The sequence below is a fragment of the Equus caballus genome, chromosome X (genome assembly GCF_041296265.1).
Source record: "Equus caballus isolate H_3958 breed thoroughbred chromosome X, TB-T2T, whole genome shotgun sequence".
Lineage (NCBI taxonomy): Eukaryota > Metazoa > Chordata > Mammalia > Perissodactyla > Equidae > Equus > Equus caballus.
This window is the reverse complement of record NC_091715.1, coordinates 11402716-11428690: the sequence shown is the minus strand read 5'-3', so window position 1 is coordinate 11428690 and position 25975 is coordinate 11402716. Positions and strand designations below refer to the sequence as shown.

General features: G+C 42.6%; 1 protein-coding gene across 6 annotated transcripts in view; it reads left to right on the top strand.

The window, feature by feature from the left end:
- Positions 1-14704, top strand: part of ASB9 (ankyrin repeat and SOCS box containing 9) — a 34326-nt gene extending 19622 nt beyond the window's left edge. For 3 of the 6 annotated variants that reach the window (XM_001489813.5, XM_014728764.3, XM_070256950.1), the window contains 5 exons: positions 208-315; positions 3387-3537; positions 5213-5347; positions 6812-7003; positions 10727-14704. In XM_001489813.5, the coding sequence (XP_001489863.1) occupies positions 208-315; positions 3387-3537; positions 5213-5347; positions 6812-7003; positions 10727-10851 (711 nt within the window). In that variant the 3' untranslated portion in view covers positions 10852-14704. Of the gene's footprint in view, positions 1-207; positions 316-3386; positions 3538-5212; positions 5348-6811; positions 7072-10726 lie in introns of all 6 variants that reach the window. The other 3 variants (XM_070256951.1, XM_005614003.3, XM_070256952.1) reach the window with 1 other exon arrangement.
- Positions 14705-25975: the final 11271 nt, after the last annotated feature.

Below are 25975 nucleotides of genomic sequence, written 5' to 3'. Positions count from 1 at the left end.
GGCTGATGAGTTGTGTAGGTACATACCTGGGATCCGAACCAGTGAACCCTGGCTGCCAAAGCGGAGCACACCAAATTTAACCACTATGCCACGGGGCCGGCCCCCAGGTTAACTTTTAAAAGAATTGTCACAGTACTGGATTTGTGACTGAAAACTAATCCTACAAAACTGTTGATTTTCACTCTTTGCCCATTTCCCCTCCTCCAGGGGTGGCCTGTGAACCTCATCACGGTAGATCAAGTGTCCCCACTCCATGAAGCCTGTCTCGGAGGTCATCTCTCTTGTGCAAACATTTTATTAAAGCATGGAGCTGAGGTAAGTGCAGCTCAAATAACAGCTTAGAAACCATGAATGAAAAAATGACTATTTCTATCTCTTTTGAATAATTTCCAGTATTTTTGATTAACCTTATTTGAAATATGAAGAGAGGTGTTTTTCGAAAGTATTATGTCTATCAAGCTTATTTACTTTAGCAATAGATGAAATAATGAATTTTTAGCCAGAAAGTAATGGTTCAAGTCTATATCATTTTATTTAACAGCCACTACTAATAAATAGCTGTTAGATTTAAGCCTTCATTCTTATGGCTGGAAGGTAGTGAAATAGTATAGAAAACACATAACATTTGGCTCCATAAGGCTGGAATAATGGTCCCAGACCATGTTTACCATTTACTAACATTGGAAACTTGGACAAGTTACTTAGCCTCTGAGCTTTAGAGTCTATATCTAAAAAAGGGGGGAAAATAAAAAAGTTGTATAGCTTATTGTGGTATTGCGAAGATTGAGAGAGATAAGGTATATGATTATTACTTGGAGAATGAGACTCAGGATGGCATAATGAGATCCTAGAGGAAGAAGGAAGACACACAAAGTCATTGAATTTGAAAGTAGGGAGCAGTAAGCCTTCCATTAACTAAGTCCCCTCATGCTCAAAAGTTATGGGAAAATCTGGTCAGAAAATTATATCTGAGTTTCTCATATTCTCTCAACCAGTATTGACTGAGCATTTATTCTATGCCTCACTCTGGATAAATACATTTAGGAACATTTAAACTAAATGAGGGGACAACCAGAGAGGGGCATTAGTGAACGTAACACTAGCTTCTTCAGTCGATAAACCCTGGAATCTCAGTAGCCTGATATGATGAAAGTTTATTTCTTGCTCAACTAGAACTCCAGTGTTGGTGTTCCTGGTTGGGTGGCTCTTTTCCAAAAGTGATTCAAGAACACAAGCTCCTTCCATTCTGTTACTCCGCCATCTTCCACAAGTGGCCCATGTGTGCTCCAGGGGTCACCTCCATTCCAGGTGGTTGGTTGGGGAAAAGATGTGGAAGATTGTGCATAGAAGACTTTTAAGGACCAGTCCTAGTCCTCGTAGTGACATATATCATTTTTTCCCACATCCCATTGGCCAGAACTCAGGCCACATCTAATTGCTAGGGAGACTGGGAAATGTAGTATGACTCTGTGCCCAAGAGAGAGGAAATAGGTTTGTTGAATGCATAGCATCTTAGCCACAGCAGGCAATTACAATACACTGTTTTTATCCATTAGTTTTTGCTGTGTAACGAATCACCTCAACTTAACAACTTAAAACAATAGCTGTTTGTTTATCTCACAATTCCTTGAGTTGGTTGGACAGCTCTTCTGATCTGGCCTGGTTCAGCTGACCACAGCTGGACTTACTTATGCATTTGAGGTTAGCTGATAGGTCGGCTGGGGCAGGTGGTTCACGATGACCTTGGCTGGGATGGCTGGGAGGTCTTGGGAGACGGAAAGTCTCTATGTGGTCTCTCGTCCTTTATCAGGTTGCCTAGACTTATTCACATGGTAGCAGGGATTCCAAGAGCAGCAAAAGAGGTCAAGCTCTCTGCTTGCATCATATTTGCTACTGTCCCATTGGCCAAAGCAGGTCGCATGAGCAAGCCCAGATTCAAGGACTAGAAAAATAGTCTCCATCTTGTGATGAGAGAAGTTACAAAGCCATATTACAAAGGGATACGCATATTGTGCAGAGAATCTGTGTCCACTTTTGCAAACAACATAATAAGTATTAGTAGTAAGGGGTTGTTGGGAGCACACAGAACTGCTTCTAAGCCATTTATTTCTGATGAGGGGAGAGGAAGTCAAAAGAGGCTTCCCACAGGAAAGGTGTCTAAGCTGAAACCTACAGGATCTGTTGGAGTTCATCAGCTGAATGGTGGGTTGGGAAAATGATGGGCTTCACACCCACTGGGAACAGCAAATGCAAAGACCTGGAAGTAAAAGTGAGTACACTTTCGTGAGTTCAAATCATTCCTTGTGGCAGGAGAGTAGAGTGGGTGAGAGGGGTCAGAACACAAACAACCTTGTTGTCCATGCCAAGAAAATGGGCTTCATCCTGAGAGCAGTAGACAGCCATAGGTTAGCGCATCATCAGGTTTATATTTTGGTTAAGAAAACTTACTCAAAACTTGGGAACAGAGGCAGGACTAAGGAGAGGCAAAAGAGGCACCTCAGGCTCATGCAGCACTTGTGTGACCCTGGGAGTAAGTGTCTCCTTAAAGTTTGCACACTGGGCATCTTTTGTGCCTCACTAGTCCTGGCCTTGCTTGGAAATAGAGTGTGAGAATGACTTCATTGTCTTCACAATATCATTGTTTAGCAAGTTCACCAAAGAATTACTTAACGATATAGAAAAATGCATCTGCATTTGTCTTTGCTCTTTACCATTCTATTATAGTCCAAACACTGTGAAGTTAGATGTTAACTTGTAAGTTTCGGGCTGATTTCCAACGTTAGAAAAGATAGCCCCAAAGGTGATAGTTTCATGGCCCTATAGGACATTAACCAATTTTGTATCTATTAGCAAATTTATTCCAGCATTCCACTGACTGACTCTATAAATTCTACTTTGAGCCAGCCTTACCATCTTACTGGTTCCCCCACTAATGAATGAGTTGAATAAAATCTTTGGCATGTGTTCACTTTATATTTGTATGAAAGCCATGTTTTCAAATTTTAAGAAATGATATGTTAACAATCTTAGAAGGTTACTCTGGCTGCTGTGGGGAAACTGGATTGGTGTGAGATGGGTCATGGATAAAATGTTGAAAATAAGGAGATTAGTTTGTAAGCTATTGAAATTATCCTGACTAGTTTCAAAGTCTATGTTCCTGGGGGGAGCGTGGAGGAGATAGAATATTGAGCAACATTCTTGGTGCCTTACATCCGATGCCTCGTTTAGGTTTTCACAACCTGGTAGATTTTGATTTTTTTGGTCCCCATTTTAAAACTGTGGAATTTAAGGCTCAGAGAAGTTAAATAGCAGCTTGAAAGTGGTGAAGTCTAGAGTTGAACCCAGGACACCACTGCCTGCCTTCATCGTGGAGCTTTTCTTTGCAGGTAAACGGAGTCACCACAGACTGGCACACTCCCTTGTTTAATGCTTGTGTTAGCGGCAGCCAGGACTGTGTGAATTTGCTTCTGCAGCATGGAGCCAGCCCCCGCCCTGCGAGTGATCTGGCATCCCCCATCCACGAAGCTGCTAAGAGAGGTAAATCTGTTGAGAATTTAAGCTTTCTACCCACTCCTTCAAGGGACATCTTACTGTTGAAAGAAAGAAGGAAGGAGTATGTTTTAGAGCAGTAGTTCTCAATGTGGGGTCCTGGAACCAGAAACATCAGCATGAGCTGGCATGCAAATGCAGATTCTTAGGCCCCACTCCAGACTCATTGAATCAGCAACTCTGGAGGTGGGGCCCAGCAATCTGTAGCTTGTTGAAGAAGCCTTCCAGGTGATTCTGATGCACAATAAGTTTGAGAACTACCGTTTTATGGCATTTGGAATGTTGTTCACTGCTGTATTTCTGGAACAGGGCCTGGCGTATAGTAGACTATCCATCAATGTTTGTGGAATATATTGTTGAACCCAAGACCCCCATAGAAATCAAGTTATTTCATAAAGCAAATTATATTCTTCTATTTTAGGACCTTAAAGAATATTGTCTTGGGGTCACCTAAGTTTGCTAAGTAAAACAAACTTTCAATTTTTGGAAATACAAGATGTTATATAGAGTTTGGAGTAATTCTTTTTTCCTCTCCAGCTTTATTGAAGTGTAGTTAACAAATGAAATTGTATATATTTAAGGTGTACAATGTGATGATTTGATATACGTATACATTGTGAAATGATTAACATTCATCACCCCACATGGTTACCCTTTATTTTTGTGATGAGAGCACTTAAGATCTCCTCTTTTAGCAAATTTCAAGTATGCAAAACAGTATTGTTAACTGTAGTTACCATGCTGTATGTTAGATCCGCAGAACTCCTTTAGGGTAATTCTTTTTATAAAGCCACAGTTTTCCCGATATTCTTAACCCTGAGACAAGAAATAAAATTGCGAGTTTTGCTTTTCTCCAATGTTCTTCTTCTTCTTCATCATCATCATCATGACCATACCTTGCTAGAGGGCTTTCAGTTTCCCAGTGGCTTTCACAAAACGGTTTCCCATGATCCTTACAGCAGCCTGATTTCACTGGATCAACCCATATTATAATTATCTCCCAAAGCATTGGCATTTATTGATTAAGAGACATGCTAACTTGCCACATTCACTGGAGACATAGAGCCAAAATGTTATAACAAGAGAAACACAAAGAAGCAGCATTTAAATTATGGCATTCTAGACAAAGAAGAGTGATTCAGCTTTCACTGAACCTGGTTTGCCAGACTGCACCCTGCTCATGTTGGATTTGGTAGCTCCTTCTAAGCCTTGCCTGTGCCTACTGTGGCCTGTTTTTCCCAGGGCCTGCCCTTGGTGAGGTTGTAAGTTTCTTCTCTGTCCCATGGCCCACACTGTGCCCTTTCTTCTTCATATCCACCTTCAGTCCCTGTTCCTCCTTACCTCTCCCCAACTCACTTCAATTTCTGTGCTCAGACTGATTACAAAGTCACAAATGATTGAAAAGGGTAGTTGGTTGCTGGTTGCTTACTGTGCCTGGTAAACTCAAGTAGAGTTCCATCCAGAGCTGCGGATCACATCTTATGGTCAACCCCTTAACTGATAGCAGTGTTTAAAATCATCCCCTATTCTAAGTAAAGGAAATAGCTTTTGGTCTCCTGGATAAGTTTCTGGCAAATTTAGACACACAAAAAATGGAGAAGGTGTTGTTTCACTAGCTAAGGGAACCTATGCTGTAACCATGTTCTTCCGTTTCGGGCTGCAGGCCATGTGGAGTGCATCGAGTCCCTCGCAGCTCATGGGGGCGACATTGACCATAACATCAGCCACCTGGGCACTCCACTATATTTGGCTTGTGAAAACCAGCAGATAGCCTGTGCCAAGAAGCTTCTGGAGTCAGGTAAAACAAAAAGCAAAATGAAAAATAAATTAAATATATTTTAAAACTCTTTCTATTGTAGCAGAGGAAAGAATGTGGGCATTGGAGTCAGACAAGATCAGGGTTCATACTGACCGTGTTCCCATGGGGAGTTATTTTAAACTGTTTGAACTTTAGCTATCTTGCTTGTAATGAGGATAATGATGATGATGATGGTAATATCTCCTCCCAGGGTGGTCCTCAACGATTATTACTTTTTCCTCCCTTTCCTCTCCCACCCTTCCTCTGGCCAATCATATTATTAGGCTCTGAATAACTCCCAAAGTTGCTGGGTTAGGACTGAGTCTTCCTATTTGGGGCCCTCTTTACCAGTTCTCTTTGATTTGGAAATTCAACTTGCCCAATTTTAGCCCATTGTAAATATTAGAGTTTCTTTGAAAAGGCCTATGTAGCCTCATTCTTTTTCACCTCCTTGCTGTGTCCAGTCCCTTATTCAACACTTGGAACACCATTTCATCACCTCTTTAATTAGAGTCCTGTTTATTCTTTAAAAATCCAGTCATCTTTCCCTCCCCCGAATGTTCTTCTAGTTCTTATTGCCTTCTACTCATTTGGTAGTCATTGCCATGAATTAGGAGATTTGTATTCTTTCTCTTTCTCTTTCTTTCTCTTTCTCTTCTATCACCCTAGGTAGATGTTAAGCCCCTAGTCAGAAGAGGCCCAGGTTTGGCATCCCTCACAAAGCCAAGAACAATATAAGAACAGTTCAATTAGCACTTGTTGAGTGGACATAGATTCCCATTTTTCTAGAGGGACAGCAGCTCAGGCAAAGCCACACATCCCCACATGTCACAGTGGGAGCCAGCATCCAGGCTGCGGTGGGGATTTGTTGAGAGTATAGGGATGGAATTGGGTGGGGGTGGTGTAGAAATCCACCTTACTCCTGAAGAGGAGGGCCTCACCATCTTCCCTTTGATCTTGGGATTAGCCACCCCAATCTAAGAGATGCCCTCACAAGTTGCTTGCTCTTCACAGTCCAAATCACAGAGTCCCAAGTCCCAGGTTTTAAACTCCATGGCAGTTGCTCCGTGTATGAATGTAGCTGCTTGCTGTAGATGGGATTCCACTGTCTAGCCTCACTTCCTGTCTATACTGGCTGATATTTGGGCTCCATTAATAATGAATATGCAGCTTTCACATCACCAGGATTTTTCTTGTATGTATCACACCTAGGTATAGTGCTCAAGGGTGAGGTTTTAAACCTCATATGCTGTATAGCTCATGTTGTACATTCAGTCGCATTGTCAAATGACATTTGCCCCATATTTTTAAGTGGAATCCAGTCATCTGTTTTCTCAGGAGAATTGCTGTGCGCACTGTAGATTCCCTTTTCTTAGGGAATTTTGAGGTGCAGTGCTTCGAGAAGGGGGCTGCTTGGACTTTGCTCTTTGACTGACTCTCTGTTTGTTTCTCATGACTCTTTAGGAGCAAGTGTGAACCAAGGCCGAGGTCTGGACTCCCCTCTTCACACAGTGGCCAGGGCGTCCAATGGGGAGCTGGCCCGCCTGCTCATGGACTATGGAGCAGACACCCAGGCCAGGAATGCCGAGGGCAAACGTCCTTTAGAGCTGGTGCCTCCAGAGAGCCCTCTGACCCAGCTCTTCTTGCAGAGAGAAGGTGCTTCTCCCTTGCCCGAACCTAAGCCCTAATCCATAGAGACTCCAGCGGGCTCTAGTAGGAGGCAGGTACTTACCAAATTCTGACTTCTGATCCTATAAAAAAGATCATTCTCTGCCATCACTAAATGTGGGGAGTTGAGATGATTTAGTATTCCACAAGGTACAGTACTGGTTATGTAGTAAATAACCATCCTGCTGATTGGCATGTTGGAGACAGGCTGTTTTGGATGATCTAATGTTCATAAAAGGGGGTAGGCCAGTTTTCAAAGAGTTAAGATATTGTTTTAAAATTTTAATGTTAAAGTTATCTAAAACATGCTTTAGAATGATACAGCAGAAGGCTCTTTGGGATTGTCCAATGTCCCAGGATGTCTTCCTGCACTACAGATGGGCCGAACTAAGGGGCATTTGGTTTCTGGGGGTAAAGGTACAACTAATTAAGCGTATAGGTAGGATATTACTTTAATGAATCACAGCAATCTGAAGACATTTACTATTATAAGTTGACCAACACTAAGTCCACATTCCTCCATAAATAAGAACTGACACTCCTGACCCAAATGACCAAGCGCTGTGGTTGAGCAGTGTGCAAGGTGGTAGGGGCACTTCCCTGGGCTGTGAGGTCATGGTTGGGCTGGGGTGGGGAGCAGAGACCCCTCAGATTGCATTCTTAATTGCCCTGAGAGGTAGAGAGCAACCAGCTCAGGACCCAATTTTTTTTTTTTTTGTCAGTGTGTGGACTGTGTTCAGTTTTAGGAGTTGTGGGACTTTGAAGCAGGCTCCCCTACCAGAAGGATTCTGATGTCGTGTAACCTGGTTATTTTCTCCCCACATGCTGAGAATTAGGGCTGGCTCTGGGCAGGATGGTAAAGTAGCCACAGAATTCTTTTTTCCTGCCCCCACTGCCCCAGGGTGCTCGTGGCCAAAGCCCCACCTTGGGGCCTCCAAACAAGGCCTGTACTCCTGGAGTCATGCCAGCCCGGCTGGAGAAGACCCACCCCAGGCACAAGGAACAGTCCAATAGAAACCCCTTTATGTAAAGCAGGGGGATAGTCATCAGGCAACTCTACCTGCGTTTTGATGATTTCTTGTTTTAAAAAAATTCTACTATATATACAAAGCTGATTTCTCCAGCAGGCACAGACAGCACAATGCTTGGGGCACGCAATGTTTTTAGGGGCCCACAGACATGTTTTAATTTCTTTTAAAATCAGAGCGAAAAAATGAATAAAACTCAACCTGGATTATGTTTATCTTTACATTAACACAGTTGTAAAATATCATGTTTCTTTTATTGAGAAAGAAATCCACAAAGGCAAAACTGCCTCAGGGCCCCTTTTAGTCATAAAGTCATATATATAGACACACACTCACACAGACACATACATATATATATGTGTATATATACACATATATATAATATTTCCCCACCCCATCAAATAATCTCATTGGATTTTCAGATCGCCTCCACTGACTCTTCCCTTCCACTTTATTTCCCAAAGCCGTTCCTAGACCCTTACGTTGCCTTTAATTCCTTTAATCCGCTTTTTAGTGACAGTGTGGCCAATGATCCCACTGGTTTATAAAATGTCATTTACCATCGGAGAGAATCATGGCTTCTTTTGTCTCTCTGAGTCATTTTCGGGGTTCTGGTGAAGTCGCCTGTCAGCAGGCTGGAAGCCCATGGGAAATGGGGCCAGGCAAGCACAGAAAGCCAGACCTGCAGATTTACCACAGCAATTTCTGTCTCTGGGTGTCCCCAGAAAGGAGTTCAAGAATATTACACCTCATGTCCTTTGAAAAGCATCAAAAGCAGTGTTTACTCATGGCACACAATGAAAACTAAAAATGACTCTCTCTCAGCCCAGCACGACAGGAGCCACCCCTGAATGTGCTTTGGCCTTAAAGCATCATGAGTGTTACTGGGGAAAAAAGGGAAATCAAGACCCAAAGCAATATACCAATTCATAAATATAGAATTAGCTGATTTTATTATTGAGTAAAGCAACCTCCATGAATACTTACAGGTGCCAGCAAGTGGCCGCAAAGCTGCAGTGGGTTTTCAGCTCTGTTTACATGGAATTGAGGCTACTGTTGCCATGCATCAGTCTCCTCGTGGTAAACAGCAGAGATTCAGTTTGCATCAGTAGTTACGCTGAGCTTACTCTGATGCCCTGCTTTTCCTCATTCTCTATCAGGCTTGCTCTGACGTCCTGCTCTTCATAATTCTCTATCAGTTCCTCCTCCAGTTGTCCCTGACAGTAGCACATATGATTAGGCATGTCCTTCAACATTCCTTAGTGAGATAAGATTAAGTTCTGTTTCCCCACAAAAGCTGTAGTTCCCCACAACTGCAAAAACCGTACTTTTTGCAGTTGGTTAATATGTACCCTGGACATAAACTGGGAGGTGCCCTAAATTCCAACAGGGGCCTCTGAATGTATTGTGAGGGCGTGATTGAAAATGCTGCATTTATCTTTTTGATTATACAATCAAATTGTATATGATTATACAATGTATCTATTTCCACTTCTTGTTCTCCATCCCCTGAGAACTATGTAACCCAGTTTATCCTGTAGCTTGTGATGCTATAGGAAATTAGAGGCCGCTGTACCCTTTTGGTTGTATTCTCAACCCTGGCTGCACAATAAAATGACCTGGGGCACACGCCTTTAAAAAATCCAGATGGACAGGCCTCACGCAACAGTAACTGAGCCACATCTCTGGGGTGGGGCCCAACGTCATGTAGATTAAAGCTTCCTCTGGCAGGTGATTCTGAAATGTAGCCTGGATTGAGAGCTATTGCTTTATGGGACTCTTCAGGGTATATAGCTTTGCTTTTCTGTGTGTTTTTAATAGCCAAAAGAGAATTCCCATCACAATTTGGTGCAGGAGGTGGAGGGGGTGGCTGGGAAATCATTTCCCATCCTTTTACCCTGGAACAGGGTTTCTCGACCTCAGCACTGTTTGTTTATGTTTGGGGCCAGTTGGGGGCTGTGCTGTGCACTGTAGGATGTTTAGTAGCATCCCTGGCCTCTACCCACTAGATGCCAGGAACACCATCCCCAAGTTGGGACACCAAAAGTGTCTCCAGACATTGCCAGGTGTCCCTGGGGAGCAAAATACCCATCCTTATTCCTTCCTCCCACCCCCGGTTGAGAGCCACTGGTTCCCTAGGCAAGCTTTGTGTTAGTTCACAGTATGAGTTGAAGCACTGGGATAGCTCTGAATGCAGAATATAAAAACAAATATGACTTAAGGTAACGTACACTTATGCTTCACTGATGGTTCATTATATTTGAATATTTGGAAATTGCTCAAATTATAAAATAAGAATGTTTGCATCTAGAAATAGGACCTTTTTTAAAGGTAAAAGACAAGAAAGCTGTTAAATGTGAATTTTATTTTCATTACTGGGAATTTTGTGTAGCTTCGTCATTCCAAAATTAGCTTCCTTAAACCTCCATTAGTGAGATGAAGGTTTGAATTTCTTTTCAGTCGGTTCTAAATCAAAATCTAACAAACTCATTCCGATGAGATACCAGAAAAGAGAAAACAGGGCCTAGAAATTCCTCCTACAAAATACAGAAAATGGTCTTAAACAGCACCGTATTATTTCCTTATAACAATGTTGTAGCTTGTATGCTTTAAAAGAAGGAAAGGAAAAGTAGTCTTAGATCAACGAAACCGATGTGTGGCTTGTCTTATGATCTTCCCTCAGGACCCCCTTCTTTGATGCAGTTATGCCGCCTTAGAATTCGGAAGTGCTTTGGGATCCAGCAGCATCATAAGATCACCAGACTGGTCCTCCCCGAGGAGCTGACACGGTTTCTTCTACACATTTAAATGTGTCAAGGGAATGAAGTCACAAACAACAAACATCGAGTGTTGCAGCCATTGGAATTTTAAAGTCAAGTCAGGTTGAGAGAGCTTGGCTAGTTTTTTCAATTAGGGTTTTATTTTCAATGGAAAAACACTGGGTACTTTTGCATTATTGGTTGGAAGGCATGAAGACTTTTTTCCCTCCTGCCTGGAAGAGGGTGGCTAACATAACAACTACTGTGTTGAATATCTACTACATGCCGAGCACTGAGCTAGGAACACTTTATGCATCATCTGGTTTAGCCCTCTCAGCATCCCTACCAGGTGGGCACTAGTCCCTCCCCTTCTCCAGGTGAGATATAAGACCAGGGAGGTCAATTTGTCCACTTAGCCACAGCGAGGACGGGGAAGCCAGATTGGAGTATAGGTTTTCTTATGCTAACCTGGGGACTTCCGAGTGAGGTACAATTTCCCGGTATAACTATCCAGGCTCCATCTCCTTTACATAGGAAGGAAGATAGAGAAGACGTTTCTCTGTCTACGTCTGACTTTTTTTTTAAACCTTCCCTGTTCTTGTGACAAAACCACTACTGCCCTAGTAAAGTATAGGGGTCAGTTCTTTTTCTCAATCAAAATTTCATATATGTATTAGGCATATTCTAGAACCATGCTGTCCAATACAGTGGCTACTAGTCCAGTAGTTCTCACCCAGGGGCGATTTTGCCTCCTAGGGGACATCTGTCAATGTCTGGAGATGTTTTTGGTTGTTACAACTGGTGGTGGGGTGCTACTGGCATCTATTGGGTGGAGGCCAGGGCTGTTGCTAAACGTGCTACAATGCACAGGAGAGCCCCCACAGCAAAGAATTAGCCAGCCCAAAATGGAAATAGTGCTGAGGTTGAGAAACCCTATACCAGCCGTATGTGGCTATTTAAAAAATGTAAATTAATTAAAATTAGGTAAAATTAAAAATCTAGTTCCTCAGTGTCATTAGCCACATTTCAGGTGTTTATAACCACACATGGCTAGTGGCTACTGTATGGGACAGCACAGATATAGATCATTGCAGAAAGTTCTATTGCTCCATCATTGCAGAAATTTCTACTGGACAGTACTCTTCAGAAGCTCGATGAGTGGACTGTAACTGCCTTTCAGTTTCTAATTTACGTGAGACCTGTGATAGAATTTAGTAATGATGGCTGTAGTTTCAGTCTTCTGAGAGATGAATTTGGGGCTCCGTGGCATCAATAGAAAGAAAGAAAATATTGTACCTCCTTAAGGCAAATTCTTACCTATAAGATGACATATGGCCTAGATGATCTCTAATGACATTTTTGATATAATTTTCTGTGATTCAAAATTCAATTTGCTATATGAAAAATAATCTAGAATATTTTTCTAAAATGCCCAACTAGTTACCCAGCAGATGGCGCTGCTGCCACATAGTCATTTAAACAAAAGGCTTGCTCCTCATAAGTGACCCATTGTAAGATGGTGTACAACATAGACTCTGGAAATTTCCATTCAGGAATGAAAACTTTGTAGTGACAAATTGCATGGACACTGGGTTTTCTTTTCCTCTTCCAGTTTGCCCAAACATTCAAATGTGAGTTTACAGTACTTCACCTCCCTGGTCCTTTTTTTCCCCGTCTTGTTCTGGTCATGTTTACATTTGTAACTGCTCGGAATTTAGACAGAAAACGAACACCAGCGTTCTGCTACTTGCTAATTCACTTAATTTCATTAATTCATTTATTCAGGAAAAATATAGTGAGTGCCTCTGTCTGTGCCCGGCACTATCCTAGGCACCAGGGTGGCCACAGTGAAGGAGATGGGCAAAGACAGTGAACTCTCTGAATCTTACACTCTAGTTAGAAGAATTATTTGCTAAGGAGTAAGGAGCTGTAGGCATTTTGTTATGGTTTTCTTCTTGAAAACGCTAGTTTAAAAAATAGCCTGATTTCTCACATTAAATGTATTGGACAGACTCTTGCTTATGTTAATCTTCCCTTGGCCAAATCCTCTGAGCTTAACCCGGACTGTACAGAATTGCTGGAACAGCATTTTTCTTCTTAAATCTTCCAGACAATTAACCAATTTGCAAATCCATATAATAGATGGTCATCTCCTTAAATGTGAAAAAACCACCACCACCTCCCTCATTGCAATTTAGGAAAATTTCAAATTACCTCACTTAGCAATGTTCAGAAAGAAGATTCTATTTAAATAGGAAGCCTATTTTTATGATTCTAGATGTGGCTATATTTATAAGTGTCATACACCTTTGAACACTTTATCATCACAATCTGGCACAACTTCATAAATTCTATCCTCAAAGATGATTCAGTCACATTTAATAGACCCCCCACCTTCATGAAGGAAGGATGTAAATCTTTAGCCTCATGAAACCATCTTTTAAAAATGGTGGCACTGGCCCCATGGCCGAGTGGTTAAGTTTGTGTGCTCTGCTTTGGCAGCCCAGGGTTTCGCCGGTTCAAGTCCTGGGCACGGTCGTGGCACCGCTTGTCAAGCCAGGCTGAGGTGGCATCCCACATGCCACAGCGGGAAGGACCCACAACTGGAAATACACAACTATGTAGTGGGAGGCTTTGGGAGAAAAAGGAAAAATCTTTAAAAGAAAAAAAAGGGGCTGGGCTGGTGGCACAGCGGTTAAGTGTGCACATTCTGCTTTGGTGGCCCAGGGTTTGCTGGCCCAGATCCTGGGTGTGGACACGGCACTTTTTGGCAAGCCATGCTGTGACAGGCGTCCCACATATAAAGTAGAGGAAGATGGGCCCGGATGTTAGCTCAGGGCCAGTCTTCCTCAGCAAAAAGAGGAGGATTGGCAGCAGATGTTAGCTCAGGGCTGATCTTCCTCAAAAAAAAAACAAAGGTAATTACTTTGTTTTTAGAGTATAAACTTAACATATATTTATTGTAGCCCAGTCTCATATTATCAGTTTACTACATTCCCTTGGTTTTATCCAGTAGAAACGCTGACCAATTGGTACACATTGCTAGCACAATTCGTGTTACAATGAAAGAAGATGTCCATTGTACAATGCCCATGTACCAGGCTGGATTGGTGAGTCATTAAGCAGACAGTCGGGCCTTAGAACCAAGGGACCAAGATGTGCTCAGCTGTCTTTCTGGGGCTTGGGCTTGAGCATTTATAATATGATGAAGGCACAGCATTAGGGCTTGAGTATAAGACCAAGTCAGCATCAAAAGCAGCTAAACAACAGCTCCCATTCTGCAGAGCTTGCTACCAGCTAGGCCCCAGGCATCAGTGATACATAAGCTTTACCTCAAACCTTCACAACTTTGTTATCCCTATTTTAAAGATGGAGGTGCAGAGGGGTTGAGGAATTTGCAAAAATCACAGTCAGTAGGTCGTGAAGCCAAAATTTAAGGCAGAAGCCAGAGCTCTTAACCATGACACTCTCTGCCTTCTGTTTCCATCAATAAATCCTAGAGCTCTGGGTCCTAAAACCCCCTGCCCAGTTTCCCCTGTGTGTGTGAGAAGTGGAGGTGGAGCCGAGTCTGTAGGTCAAAGGTATTGGCGTGACATCAGAAGGCTATGCCAGGTTTGGGCTGGACATCACCCAGCCCTTTCCCCGACCAGATGAACCAGCCCGGGAGGCTCTAAACTTGCTGCCTCTTGGGGCAGGTGGGTCAGCTTTGCCCTGCCAGCAATGCTAGTGAGTGCACAACAATGCCTTCCCGTGGGACCAAGCCTAGTGTGGCAAATGAAAACATTTTTTTCTGAACTGAGAGCGTTTTGTACTGACTTTGTCAGTTACAAAATCTTTATCTGTAATGTGGCAGGGTAGAGGGGAAGCTGTCTGGGCTTTGAATAAAATCACCTGGCTGCTCATGTGCTAGTTGTGTATGTTTTTTCTTTTCTTTCTTGTTGTATTAGTGTTCTATTGCTGCATAACAAATTAAAACAAACTCAGTGGCTTAAAGCAACACAAGTTTATTATTTTGTAGTTTCTGAAGGTCAGAAGTCTAGGATTGCCGTGACTAGATTCTCTGCTCAGGGTCTCAGTGGTCTGAAATTAAGGTGTTGGCCAAAGGTATAGTTCTCAACATCCAGGGCTCAGGGGTCTTCCTCCAAGATCACTGGTTGTTGGCAGAATTCAGTTCCTTGGGGTTGTAGGACTCAGGTTCCTGGTTTCCTACCAGCTGTCAGCTGAGGACTGCTCTCATCATCTAGAGACCACCCACAGTTCCTTGCCATGTGGCCCCCTCCATAGGAAGTTCACAACATGGATGCTGGCTTTCTTCCAGGCCAAGTGGAGTACATCTCCCTGAGTTCCTGTGCTGTGGTCAGCTGGAGGAAACTCTTTGCTTCTAAAGGGCTCACCTGATTAGGTCAGGCATACCTGAATAATCTCCTGATTTTGGACCTTAATTATATTTGCAAAATTGCTTCAAATGAGCACCTAGATTAGTGTTTACTTGAATAACTGGCAGAAGGGCTTCGTATACCAGGGGCCCAGAATCTGCTAAATGGCTAATAACCATCAATTTTGTATTGACAAAGTCCAATGTATAGCAACATGGTAATGATTATTTTTGTTATTCAATCAAATATGTATATAGTGCTTATTCTATGCCAGGCATGGCTCTAAGAATTTCACAAACGACTCGTATAATACTTATAATAATCCTGTGATATAGGTGTGTTGTTATATTCATTTTACAGCTAAGGAAACAGGCACAGAGAGGTCAAGTAGCTTCCCCAAGATCATACAGCTGTGTCAGGGGCCACATAGTTCCTTTAATCACATCAAGCCTAGATCAACAAGTTTGGCAATGGATGAATGAAGGTCCAGATGGGGCCAATAAGTGGGACTTCTCAGCCTTGACTCCATTCCCTTTGAACCTGCTCACTAAGTACAAGGTCACTGGCATGCCTGCCATGGGGGTGAGGTGGGGGAGTGTTACTCTCTCTTATGCTGGCCTTTGTGACTCTTCTGTAAATCTAGGTATGTTATGAACTGAATGTTTGTGTCCCCCCCAAATTCATATGTTTAAATCCTAATCCCCAAGGTGATGGTGTTAGCAAGTGGGGCCCTTGGGAGGTGATTAGGTTATGAGGGTGGAGCCCTCATGATGGGATTAGTGCCCTTATAAAAGAAACCCCAGAGAGCTCTCTTGCCCTTTTCACCATGTGAGGACACAGTGAGAAGGTGGCCATTTATGAACCAGGAAGCCAGTCTCCACCAGGCTCCGAATCCACCAGCTCCTTGATCATAGACTGCCTAGCTCCCAGAATGGTGAGAAAGAAATGCTTGTTGTTTAAGCCACCCAGTCTATAGTATTTTTGTTATAGCAGCCTGAATGGACTAAGACGAGGAAGGACAGGTTCGATTAGGCAGACGTTTTATAGGAGACTTCACTAAAGTTTATTGAATCCAAAAGGGGAGCCAAGTAATAAGCTCACAAAATGCAGCTAAGATTGCTACCTGTCTGCCTCCTGGCCTTGCCCCTGGCCAACTCCCCTCAGGCAGAGGACATTAGTCTCTTACCTCTCCTGACTTCCCTCCAGCACTTATCTGTGGTGTCTCCTTCACACCCAAAAGGGAAAAGCCCGGAAGTGGATAGGAGCCCCCTGGCCTTCCTTCTGCTCAAGGCTGACATTCCATACTCTGGTTTCCTATCTGATTCCCTGGTGATATCACTGGGAGTGGCCAGCCCCTACTCACCAAAGCATGGACTTACTCTACAGCCACAGGAGGTCTGTCTTATTAGATGGCCCAGAAGCCCCCAAATGCCAGAGGCACTCACCATCAGGGACAGGATAAGGGGGCCTTCTGTTAATGTAATCTGGAAGCTTCTTCTGGTGAGTCAAGAGCAGGCACTCCTAGGACTTCTGTGTCTTGCTCCAGTCCCACCCATCAGAGTGTTTGGGCTGGGACTGAGGAAGTTTGGCTTCTGCCATGGGCTCATCTTGATGAGGAACATGGCAAAAATCCTTCGCACGGTCCTCTCACTACAGAAAAGGGTCCAACCTTCATGCTGTATCCTTCATGATGTGCCTAATACACCTTCCAAGACCTTTAGACTCCTTCAAGTGTATAAATTCTCACTGATTTGACAAGATTGATTTTCTACCCTTTACTTTGCAAAATCCATTGTGAGGCCGAAGCAAGTAAAATTGATTTCTGCTCACTTTCCTCCCCACCCAAGGCCTCTTTGCTCACTCCTGGTGATAGGAGATTTTTCAACTTTATATGCCCTTTTGAAAAGCTTGATTTTTGGGGAGTAAAGTGAAATCAGGTGGTTCTACAGGCCAGTGTGGGAATTTTAATGTGATGTTTGAGATGTTTAAGCTTTATTGGCTTGGAAGATACTTCTGCTGGAAGCCTAAGTATATACATTGTAAACGTCGGGCTATGACCATGAAAACTGGGGATGGTATCATCCTGCTTTTTGTCCAATTCACGTTTTATGCATATTTCTTAAATAAGAATGTACTTCAAAAGCCACAGGTGGAAGTTTATTCCTATGAGTTGCATTGCACAGAATCAAATGTGGTGGGTCTGCATTTATGTCCCATTTCTTTTAGTTCTCTAAAATGAATTTAATTGAGATGCAACCTCAGTCACAATGTGGACCCCATTTAAGGGTTTAGCAGAGATCTCAAGGGTCTTATGTTGCCCAGAACATGAAAGAATGGCCCTCTGGTCTTAGGTCTAGGTGGAAACTGGTGATATCTGTTGTCCAGGCCCTGGCAGTTCCTTGGAGATAGGAGGCTCTGAGGCAATCACATAACCTAATGCTTGGGCTGAGGCTGGGAGCCCTAGTGCCTATGACTCAGCCTTCCTAGAGAGACCCTGTAGAAATTCTCTGTTAAAACTGTGCCATTTCCCCAAGCTGTTGTGTGGGAAGAGGACATGAGCACCTGCTTCTGGCACCCATCCAAAAATCACTGTTTCCTTTCAGTCTTGTGGAATTAATGTCTCCCCATGTTAACAATTCCACCCTAGGTCTCCAAGTATTCTCTCCCTTCCAGCTCTGGGAAAACCTAGCATGATCCCCTCAGTGAGTTTCAGAAACATAAACAAAGAAAGTGGGCCCTTAGCACAGAAGGTGCCTACAGAAGGCACCCCAGCCTTCAACCCCACGTCATAGATGTTCATGAGCCCATGGAAGTACAGGCTTGGGTAGTTTCCATTTTCCCAAGGAAAAAGGAAGAGTCAGTAGGAGTAAGGGACTTTGGAGGTTAGAGGATGGACAGGATGTAAAGCAGTTGTCTCTGAGAGTGGAAAAGTTAACTCTACTAGAGAAATGAGGTAGGATTGTTAAGTATGCAGAGTGCCCACTTGAGATCTGTGGTCACGATTGTGTATTTCCTCTAGCCACACTCAGCGCTCAGGTGCAGCTCTGGCATAGGTGCAAAAATGGGAAAGAGGGTCAGGGGAGTTAAGGGGAGTATACAAGGGTATTATTACTGTCTACACTGGGCAAGGAGGGATAGGAAGATGTGAGAGGGTAGGGCTGGGGGTCAGTGAAAAAGTGGTAGAGCCAAAGGATTGGAAGTCCTAGTGACCTCAGGGAATCCAAAAACTATTGGTATCTCCGGTAAGTGGGTTAGAGCAAGAGAGTTTGATTGTTAGTGAGAGGCTCCAAATCAAGATTTTGGAGGTAGTTTGGGTTCTGGAGATGACAGACTCTGGGAGAAAGGGGGCGGATTCAGGAAATGATCATTGGAAGCGAAGGCTGCAAGGGACAGAAAAGTGGGAATGTAGGGTGAATTATCTTCTCCACAGTGGGAAACTTTCCATGAGCGATGACAAGCATAAAAGATTAAGAGGAAGACAGAGAACTAGGTGTAAAAACAATTTGTTGATGACCATAACAAGGAGGGGTGGTGGATTGTATGCTCTGATGGTGTATACTTAAAAGGAAATAGAGGTTTGAGGAAGGAGGAAGAGAAATGATTTAGAACAGAGGGTGGCAGACGATTATTGGCAGACCTGGTCCATCTTGCCTCCTGTTTTTGTAAATAAAGTTTTATTGGAACACAACTACACCCATTCATTTACATATTATCTATGTCTGCTTTGGCAGTACATCAGAGCTGAGTAGTTGTGACAGAGACCACAAGGCCTGCAAAGCCTAAGTTATTTACTCTCTGACCCTTTACAGAAAAAAGTTCACTGACCCCTGAACTACAATTAGCAATGAAGAACATTAACCTAACAGTGAGAAGTAAGCACAATTAATATCACAGTAACTTATCTTGCCACACAAATGTCAAATCCTTCTGTCCCTTTCAGTCTGGGTCTGCTCTAAGTCAACAAATCAACCACTTTTCACTCAATTGATTTTTTTTTCCACAGTGAATCAACCAGTTGGATGACTGAAATGACAGAATGCCTGCTTTATAGCTTTGTGCGTGGATATATTTTTCCATGTAAGCCAGAGCCAGCACACATGACTTCAATGTATGAAATTTACAGAGGTGCATTTCATCATGTACAAATCTAGATTGCCATTCATTCAAAAATAAACTGCAGGCTATGGCACTACTCTATGGCTTGTGAAGGTACTGAGTAAAGATCCTAGTGGATCTGTCTTCCACAACCAATTTCCTGTTCTAGCTTACCTTGTTCCTTGCTATTAGTCTTTAGAATGGGAAACTATCCTACATGGCTTTGCCCAGTATAATGGCATGGACAGCATTCGCAGAGTAGTCAATCTGATGCTTGCCAGTGGTCATTCACATTCCTTCTCTGGAAAATTTGAATCAAGCAATACAAAGACTCAGAGAATGGTCAACTGAGTCAAGTAAATGGTGGGACATCAGAGTAAGTATTCATGTATGCCTATTGTTAAGCTTCTTGAAGCTATATTTTTTATTCCTACTGTTCCTGAAACCTGGAATCGATACAGCTTTCTCTTCCATGAAACCTTTATGCTTTTACTTAAACTAGCTTGAGTAGATTCTATTCCTTAGAACCAAAGGATTACTAAAACAGTCAGAGTGCCAGGTTCTTCATCATAAGTGGATCTTTTGTCTTGTCTCTTCTAGGATTTAAGATAAGATGTGTTCTCCAGGCCTGTAGTCCTTTATGCCCTTTGTCCTAAGGAGAAAAGAATATGGAGGGAGCAGCACAGATGCAAATCAGTCTTGACTCTTGGGAAAACCACCGACAGCCCAAAACCAACTGAAGCAGAGTTAGTAGGAATACTTTCTGTAACATCTAGACCTTTCTAGTCTTAATAGGAAGGACTAACACTCGAATAGCAAGAGCCCCTGTGGTTATTTGCCTCCCTCGGGATTCTCTCAGACAAAGCTAAGAGTGAGCATTTGAGGTGCAAATGGTTTCCTTGGAAGATTTTTATGAACTGGAGCATCACCTTGGCCATTTTTCTCCCTGCATTTTTCAGAACTGACATTAACTGTGGTGTTTGTAGAAATGTTTTTCAAATATAGTTATAGCAGTTATTCTCTGGACCTGTGAAACTGCAGTGATGGAAAAAAAACTTTAAAAAAAGAATTCCTGCACAGCCCCTAGCTACTGACGGTTACTGATGGAAACAGGCCCTGTTGTGCCCTTTGGCTCATTAATAAGTCCTTCTGATCCAATCACTTCTTATGTTAGTTGGCTTTAGTGAAAATGCACTCTGCTGTTTGGGGATTTAGCAGCAGAAGAGAGGAAGAACCAAACACATGTACTAGTACCCGCTACAGTGAAAACACTACACCCGAGATTTGGGAAGATTTTGACCAATGGGAATCCTGATGTCTTGGGTTCCAAGGCTCTAAGTGTACTCTCTGTCCTGTGCCTGCTCAGTGATGACTCATTTCCCTCTGATTAATGAATAAGCAATTCTTTGTCTTTAGTTCACTAAACTGTAGAATGAAGGCAGCTATTCTACCGTGGATCCCCACCAGTGGTGGTGATGCCAAATTGGTTGTTAAATGAAGCTGGCAGATAGTTTTCCTTGGGCTGTGAATTTCTGTGTCTCATGTGATTGCCACTCTAGGTCAGGACTGGAGACAGCTACTTTAGAAGGGAGAAAAACTTTAGTTTGATGCTTGATTTCCAACTGTACCGTGCTGGAAGAAGCCATCAAAACAAATGACTTTTTCTGTAAACCTTCATCTTCTTAGGCTTTTCACAGGGGGCAAAGATCCCTTGTTAAGTGTAGAGTCATGGGTTAATGAGCTTCTCTGAATTAGGTTGTTAGTCATGAAAAGAATGACTCAGAAATTGGTGATGAGGCCTATTTTCCCCCAATGTGGGGTGACAGGCCAATACTTGATAGTGCGAAGACCCACTTTATCAAACACTTTACCTGACTACTGGAGGCAACATAATGACATTTGAGTTTTGTCTACTTGGGCATGGACAATAGCTTTTGAGTAGTGGTGTGCTGGTAAATGTTTGACATCCAGATCTCCAGAAAAAAACACAAACATCTGATTTGTAGCGTTTACCAATTTCTGTGGTGCAAATACACCCACTGTAGCCTATTTCAAGCCACCAACCTGACACCATTTAATGCAGAATTGGGAATAAATATGCACAATCAGCTTTTAGGAGCCAGTACCAACTGGCTCCAGCCACCACTGCAAGGAATGGTTAGGCTGGCTTCTGTCAATTGCTTCAGAAGAATAGCTGCTGGAGAGGAGAGTTAAAGGATATGTTTTGATGATGTTGCTTTTAACTATGCCTCACCTTTATGGCTTAAGTACAAGCTGAGGGGAAGCTGTCTAACTTGATGCGGATTCATTTGGCCACTCTAGATAAATTGTATGTGACCTCTGACTACTTCAGTTTTTCATTGTGACAGTACAGAATTGTGGAAAGAACTTTGTATTGGAGTGTGGGTGGGACATATTGGGGGAGAAATCTTGCTTCTATCCTTAGCTCTTCCAATTATTGGCTGTTTCACTCTTGGACAAACCATGTGTCGCCCACTCCCTTTCCTGCCTCCTCCAAAATTTATGATTAACAACCAGGCACCAGCTTCTTCCCAACCAACACAAGAGCAGACCTATAGGGCTGTGTATTTTACCCTTTGTCTTCTCTACTCTCCCTCTGGAAGTTCAAACAATAGGACAATGAATGGAAGACAGAAACAAGATGTCAGCAAGCTGACCACACCTGGAGCAAACTGCACAGTCTCCTCTGAAAGGATTTCATCACTTTGACACTTAAAAATGTGATGTACAGCGTGTTGACTACAGTTAACAAGACGGTGTTATATTTGTGAAAGTTGCTAAGAGAGTAGATCTTAAAAGTTCTCATCACAAGAAAAAAAATTTGTTCCTGTGTGAGGTGATGGACGTTAACTAAACTTATTGTGATAATCATTTTGCAATACAAACATATATGAGATCATTATGTTGTACACCTTAAACTAGTACAATGTTATGTCAATTATATCTCAGTACAACTGGGATCCCGGGTACAGACTTAGCACAGCTCGTCAAGCCATGCTGTGGTGGCATCCCACATAAAATAGAGGAAGAGTGGCACAGATGTTAGCTCAGGGCCCATCTTCCTCACACACAAAAAGGAGTTTTCCCCTATAATCAAAAAGAAGTGAATGTAATTTGCACATTGAAATCACTAATCACTTTTGAATTCACTAGTTCTTTATAATACAATTTAGAGTAGATATTCCCCAACTGTAAAATCACACAGAAATTCTAAAAATACTGATTTCCCAAATCCCACCTCAGACCTGAGGATTTAGAATCCCAATTGGAATGGGGAGTGGAGAGGAAGAACAGACCCTGTATTTAAAAAAAATTCCTCTGGTGATTCTGATGCAGATGAAGATTTGGAAATCATTGCTCTAGACAGAAGAAGAACTTTGGTATTGCTCAGCTAAGCAGCACTCAAAGTTAAGCTGTGTTTTGTAGATCAACAGTCCACATGGGAGCCCAGAAAGACTGAGGCATTTACAGATAAATGTTGCCAGTGATAAGACGCTAAACCTCTGTATCAGTGGTCCATCAACATGGCTCCCCGTCAAACCCTAAGATCCCCAAGCTTCACTGCTAATGTTCCTGACTGACAAGCCCTGTGGTGTTTGCCAGCTGCCAGCCATTTTGTCTTCCCACCCCTAGAGCAAAATCCCTGAAACACAAAAGCTTCTGAAAGTATTAGGGAAACTGAAAGAGATGCCACATCTGGGTGACTCTGATTGCTTTCAGAGGCTGAAATAGCTGTCAGAAAGAGAAGCTCTTAGCTATCGCGGCCCTTCATGGACATCAGTTTTTGGTCTTCAAGTCAATGTAGATTAGGTGCATCAATTCCTATTGCAGCCAACTGTCAGTTAACATCTCTGTCCCTTATGATAACTGACTTGAGTATAATCAGCAGGTAAACACACTCTTTATCGTTGTCCATCTTTCTAAGCTTCTGTGTATTGATTTTCAGCCTCAGAGCCGGGCCAAAACAGCCTTGAACTCTAAATGATTTTTCTACTCTGCCTTTTTCTTCAATTCATTCATTTACTCATCAAATAATAAATGCAGAAGGTCTGCTACGGTCCAGAGATACTGCAGTAAAAAAATTAGACCAGAAACCCTGCCCTCCTTGAGTGCCCCGGTGGGAGGATAAGAAAGAAAATAATAAGCAAAGTGTTAACAAATAAATATGTTAATGTGGTGACCAAAATAAATAAGTAAAATATATAGTATGTCAGATGGTGCTAAGTGCTATGCAAACAAGGACACCAGAGATGAGAAGGGGGAGTTTGGGTTGGGATTGTGTACTAATGGTGGCAGTTAAACAGGGTTTGATTGCTAAACAAGACTCATAGGACCCTAAATGACAAGGCTTACAAATCTGGAGTTTATTACGGGATAAAGAGACAATAGAGAAAGACATTAAAATGAGGCTATGCCCCAAAGCCAAAGACTGTCTCATTGCAAAGGATCTGGAGAGGATGGGGTGGGGATCTGTTGTCCACCCTCTGTAAGGGCTGTGGCAGGATGCGTGCTTGCTTTCCAATCAGAGCCATAGATTGTGTACATGGCAACCCCAGGAACCAGGGAACTCAAAGTGGGGTCTTAGCTGAAATTTCTTTATTTTGCTGGTTGTGTATGCATATTCCTGCTATGTAACCCACCTTAACAGCAGAGAACTCTGAGGGGCTCACCCTGACCAGATGCAGATTATCCATCTCACTGTTATCAATAAATAGTACTGACAAGCTGGTACAAACCTCCCCAAACTCCTTGAACCCATGGTCACACGGCAGGACTGCTTATTAATGGGTTTCATGCCTTGGCCAGGGGTCAGTGCCATATAGATGGATTTCTTATTTCAACAGAATGGCTTAGGCCAATTCCAGGCATGCTGCAATTAACTCTCACTGCACAGATTGCAATTCTAAATATCAAGTCAGGGAGAGTTTAATGGAGAGGTGACATTTAAGCCAAAAATCTCAAGGTGGTGACAGAGCTAACTATGTAGAAATCTGAAGGCAGCTGTTCCCCCCTCAGGCAGGGAGATCAGCAAGTGCAAACGCCCTGAGGCATAATTGTATTCAGGGAAAAGCAAGGGGGGCTCTGAGGTCAAAGCTGAATGAATGATGGGGAAACCCAGTAGATGATCTCAAAGAGGTCAGAAGCAGCTGCTGGGTGGAAATCTGAACCACCTAGCCTTTGAAATGTTTCTGGACTCTGTCTTGCTTTTCATGTTGCAATGGAATATGTCAGTCCATTAGAACAGGAATTCTTAGCCTGGGAGTCTATGGATAGAACTCAAGAGGCCTGCAAATTTAAATTAAGAAATCTTTGGTCTCACTAACCTCTAACGAAATTGAGCATTCCTTTCAGTTAGGAATGCAGGCAACCAGAGAACTATTAGCGGTACCATAACTCTGCCATCCATAGATCTCACAGATATCTTAAATCTTTGTTGTTGCAAATATTCTGAAATAGCTTTTATGCTCGTCACTTCTCTGAAATGACAGTAGCTATTAACCTGCTGCTAGATTGCACATGATCCTAATCTTCCTGTTTCCAGATCAAATGATGAAGTTGAATATTTTTGCAACTAGAGTTAAACTCAGAAAGCTCTGGAGAATTCTTATTGTCTTCGAGAGATTATCTTCGCCTTGAAAAATGAGCTGTGGAAGTTTAATGCCATTTGCAACAATATATCTCTATGGATTGGCTTTTCAACATCGGTGACCATTAAAACAAAAAAAACTGGTGTTGATTGGATATCCGACGTGATGTGCCTCCGACCTTATCAAAGACCGCTGCTCCGCAGTTTAGCGTTCTTCAGAAACTAAGCAACAACCGCCTTCACACAAAAATATCTTTTAAAAATCCTGTAACTTGTGTATATGTGTTGTATTGTTATTTTATTTGTTGTTATTTAGGGTGCTAACAAAAGGCGCTTAAACTACTATGCCATAAATTCATTCATTTCATTTATTTTTTAAGATCCCTTGAGTTATACTTTACTGGTTGCAAAAAAAAAAAAAAGAAAAACGAGCTCAGCAAGAACATTTCCTATTAGCTGTTCCAAACAGATATGTGAGGTCTCCAGGATAACAGCTGGTGTCTTGAGAAATTGAATTTTGCAGTGCCGGGTAAGGTTGATGAGGTATTAGCTCCTGAATAGAATATATCATATAAGATTTGACAAGCTTGAATTAATACCTAATGTTCTCAAAAGGGGCGGGAAATGATTGGAGAGCAATCGGGGAGCGTTCCCAAAGAGGCCACAGACAACGTGAAAGCAGATAAATACGAAAACGCACCCCATTAGCAGGTCACGAATGGACTGGCATCAGCTTGTTATTGCTGAGGGTAAAATGAAAGCTTAAGGAGATGTGTGAACACAGCAGGGAACTGGCACCTCCGCTGATTTTTCCCTCTTCGGTAACCAGAGATTTGTTTATCGGGCTCGGCTGTTCAGAAATGCTTTTGGCTGAAGGCTCTATTTAAACAAAGAAAAAGGGCCTGCTCAACCAAGCCCCCTATGCTGAGAGATATGTGCCTTTGGTTCTCTTTCAGTTATTGATCTGGGCTCTGACCACATCTGACAATCATCTAAATTCGGTGCCAACAGCCAACATTTAAGCCAGCAACTCTTTCTCCACCATGCACAATGCAGTGGAACCTTCTGGGGTCCTCTTGGGCTCACTGACTTCT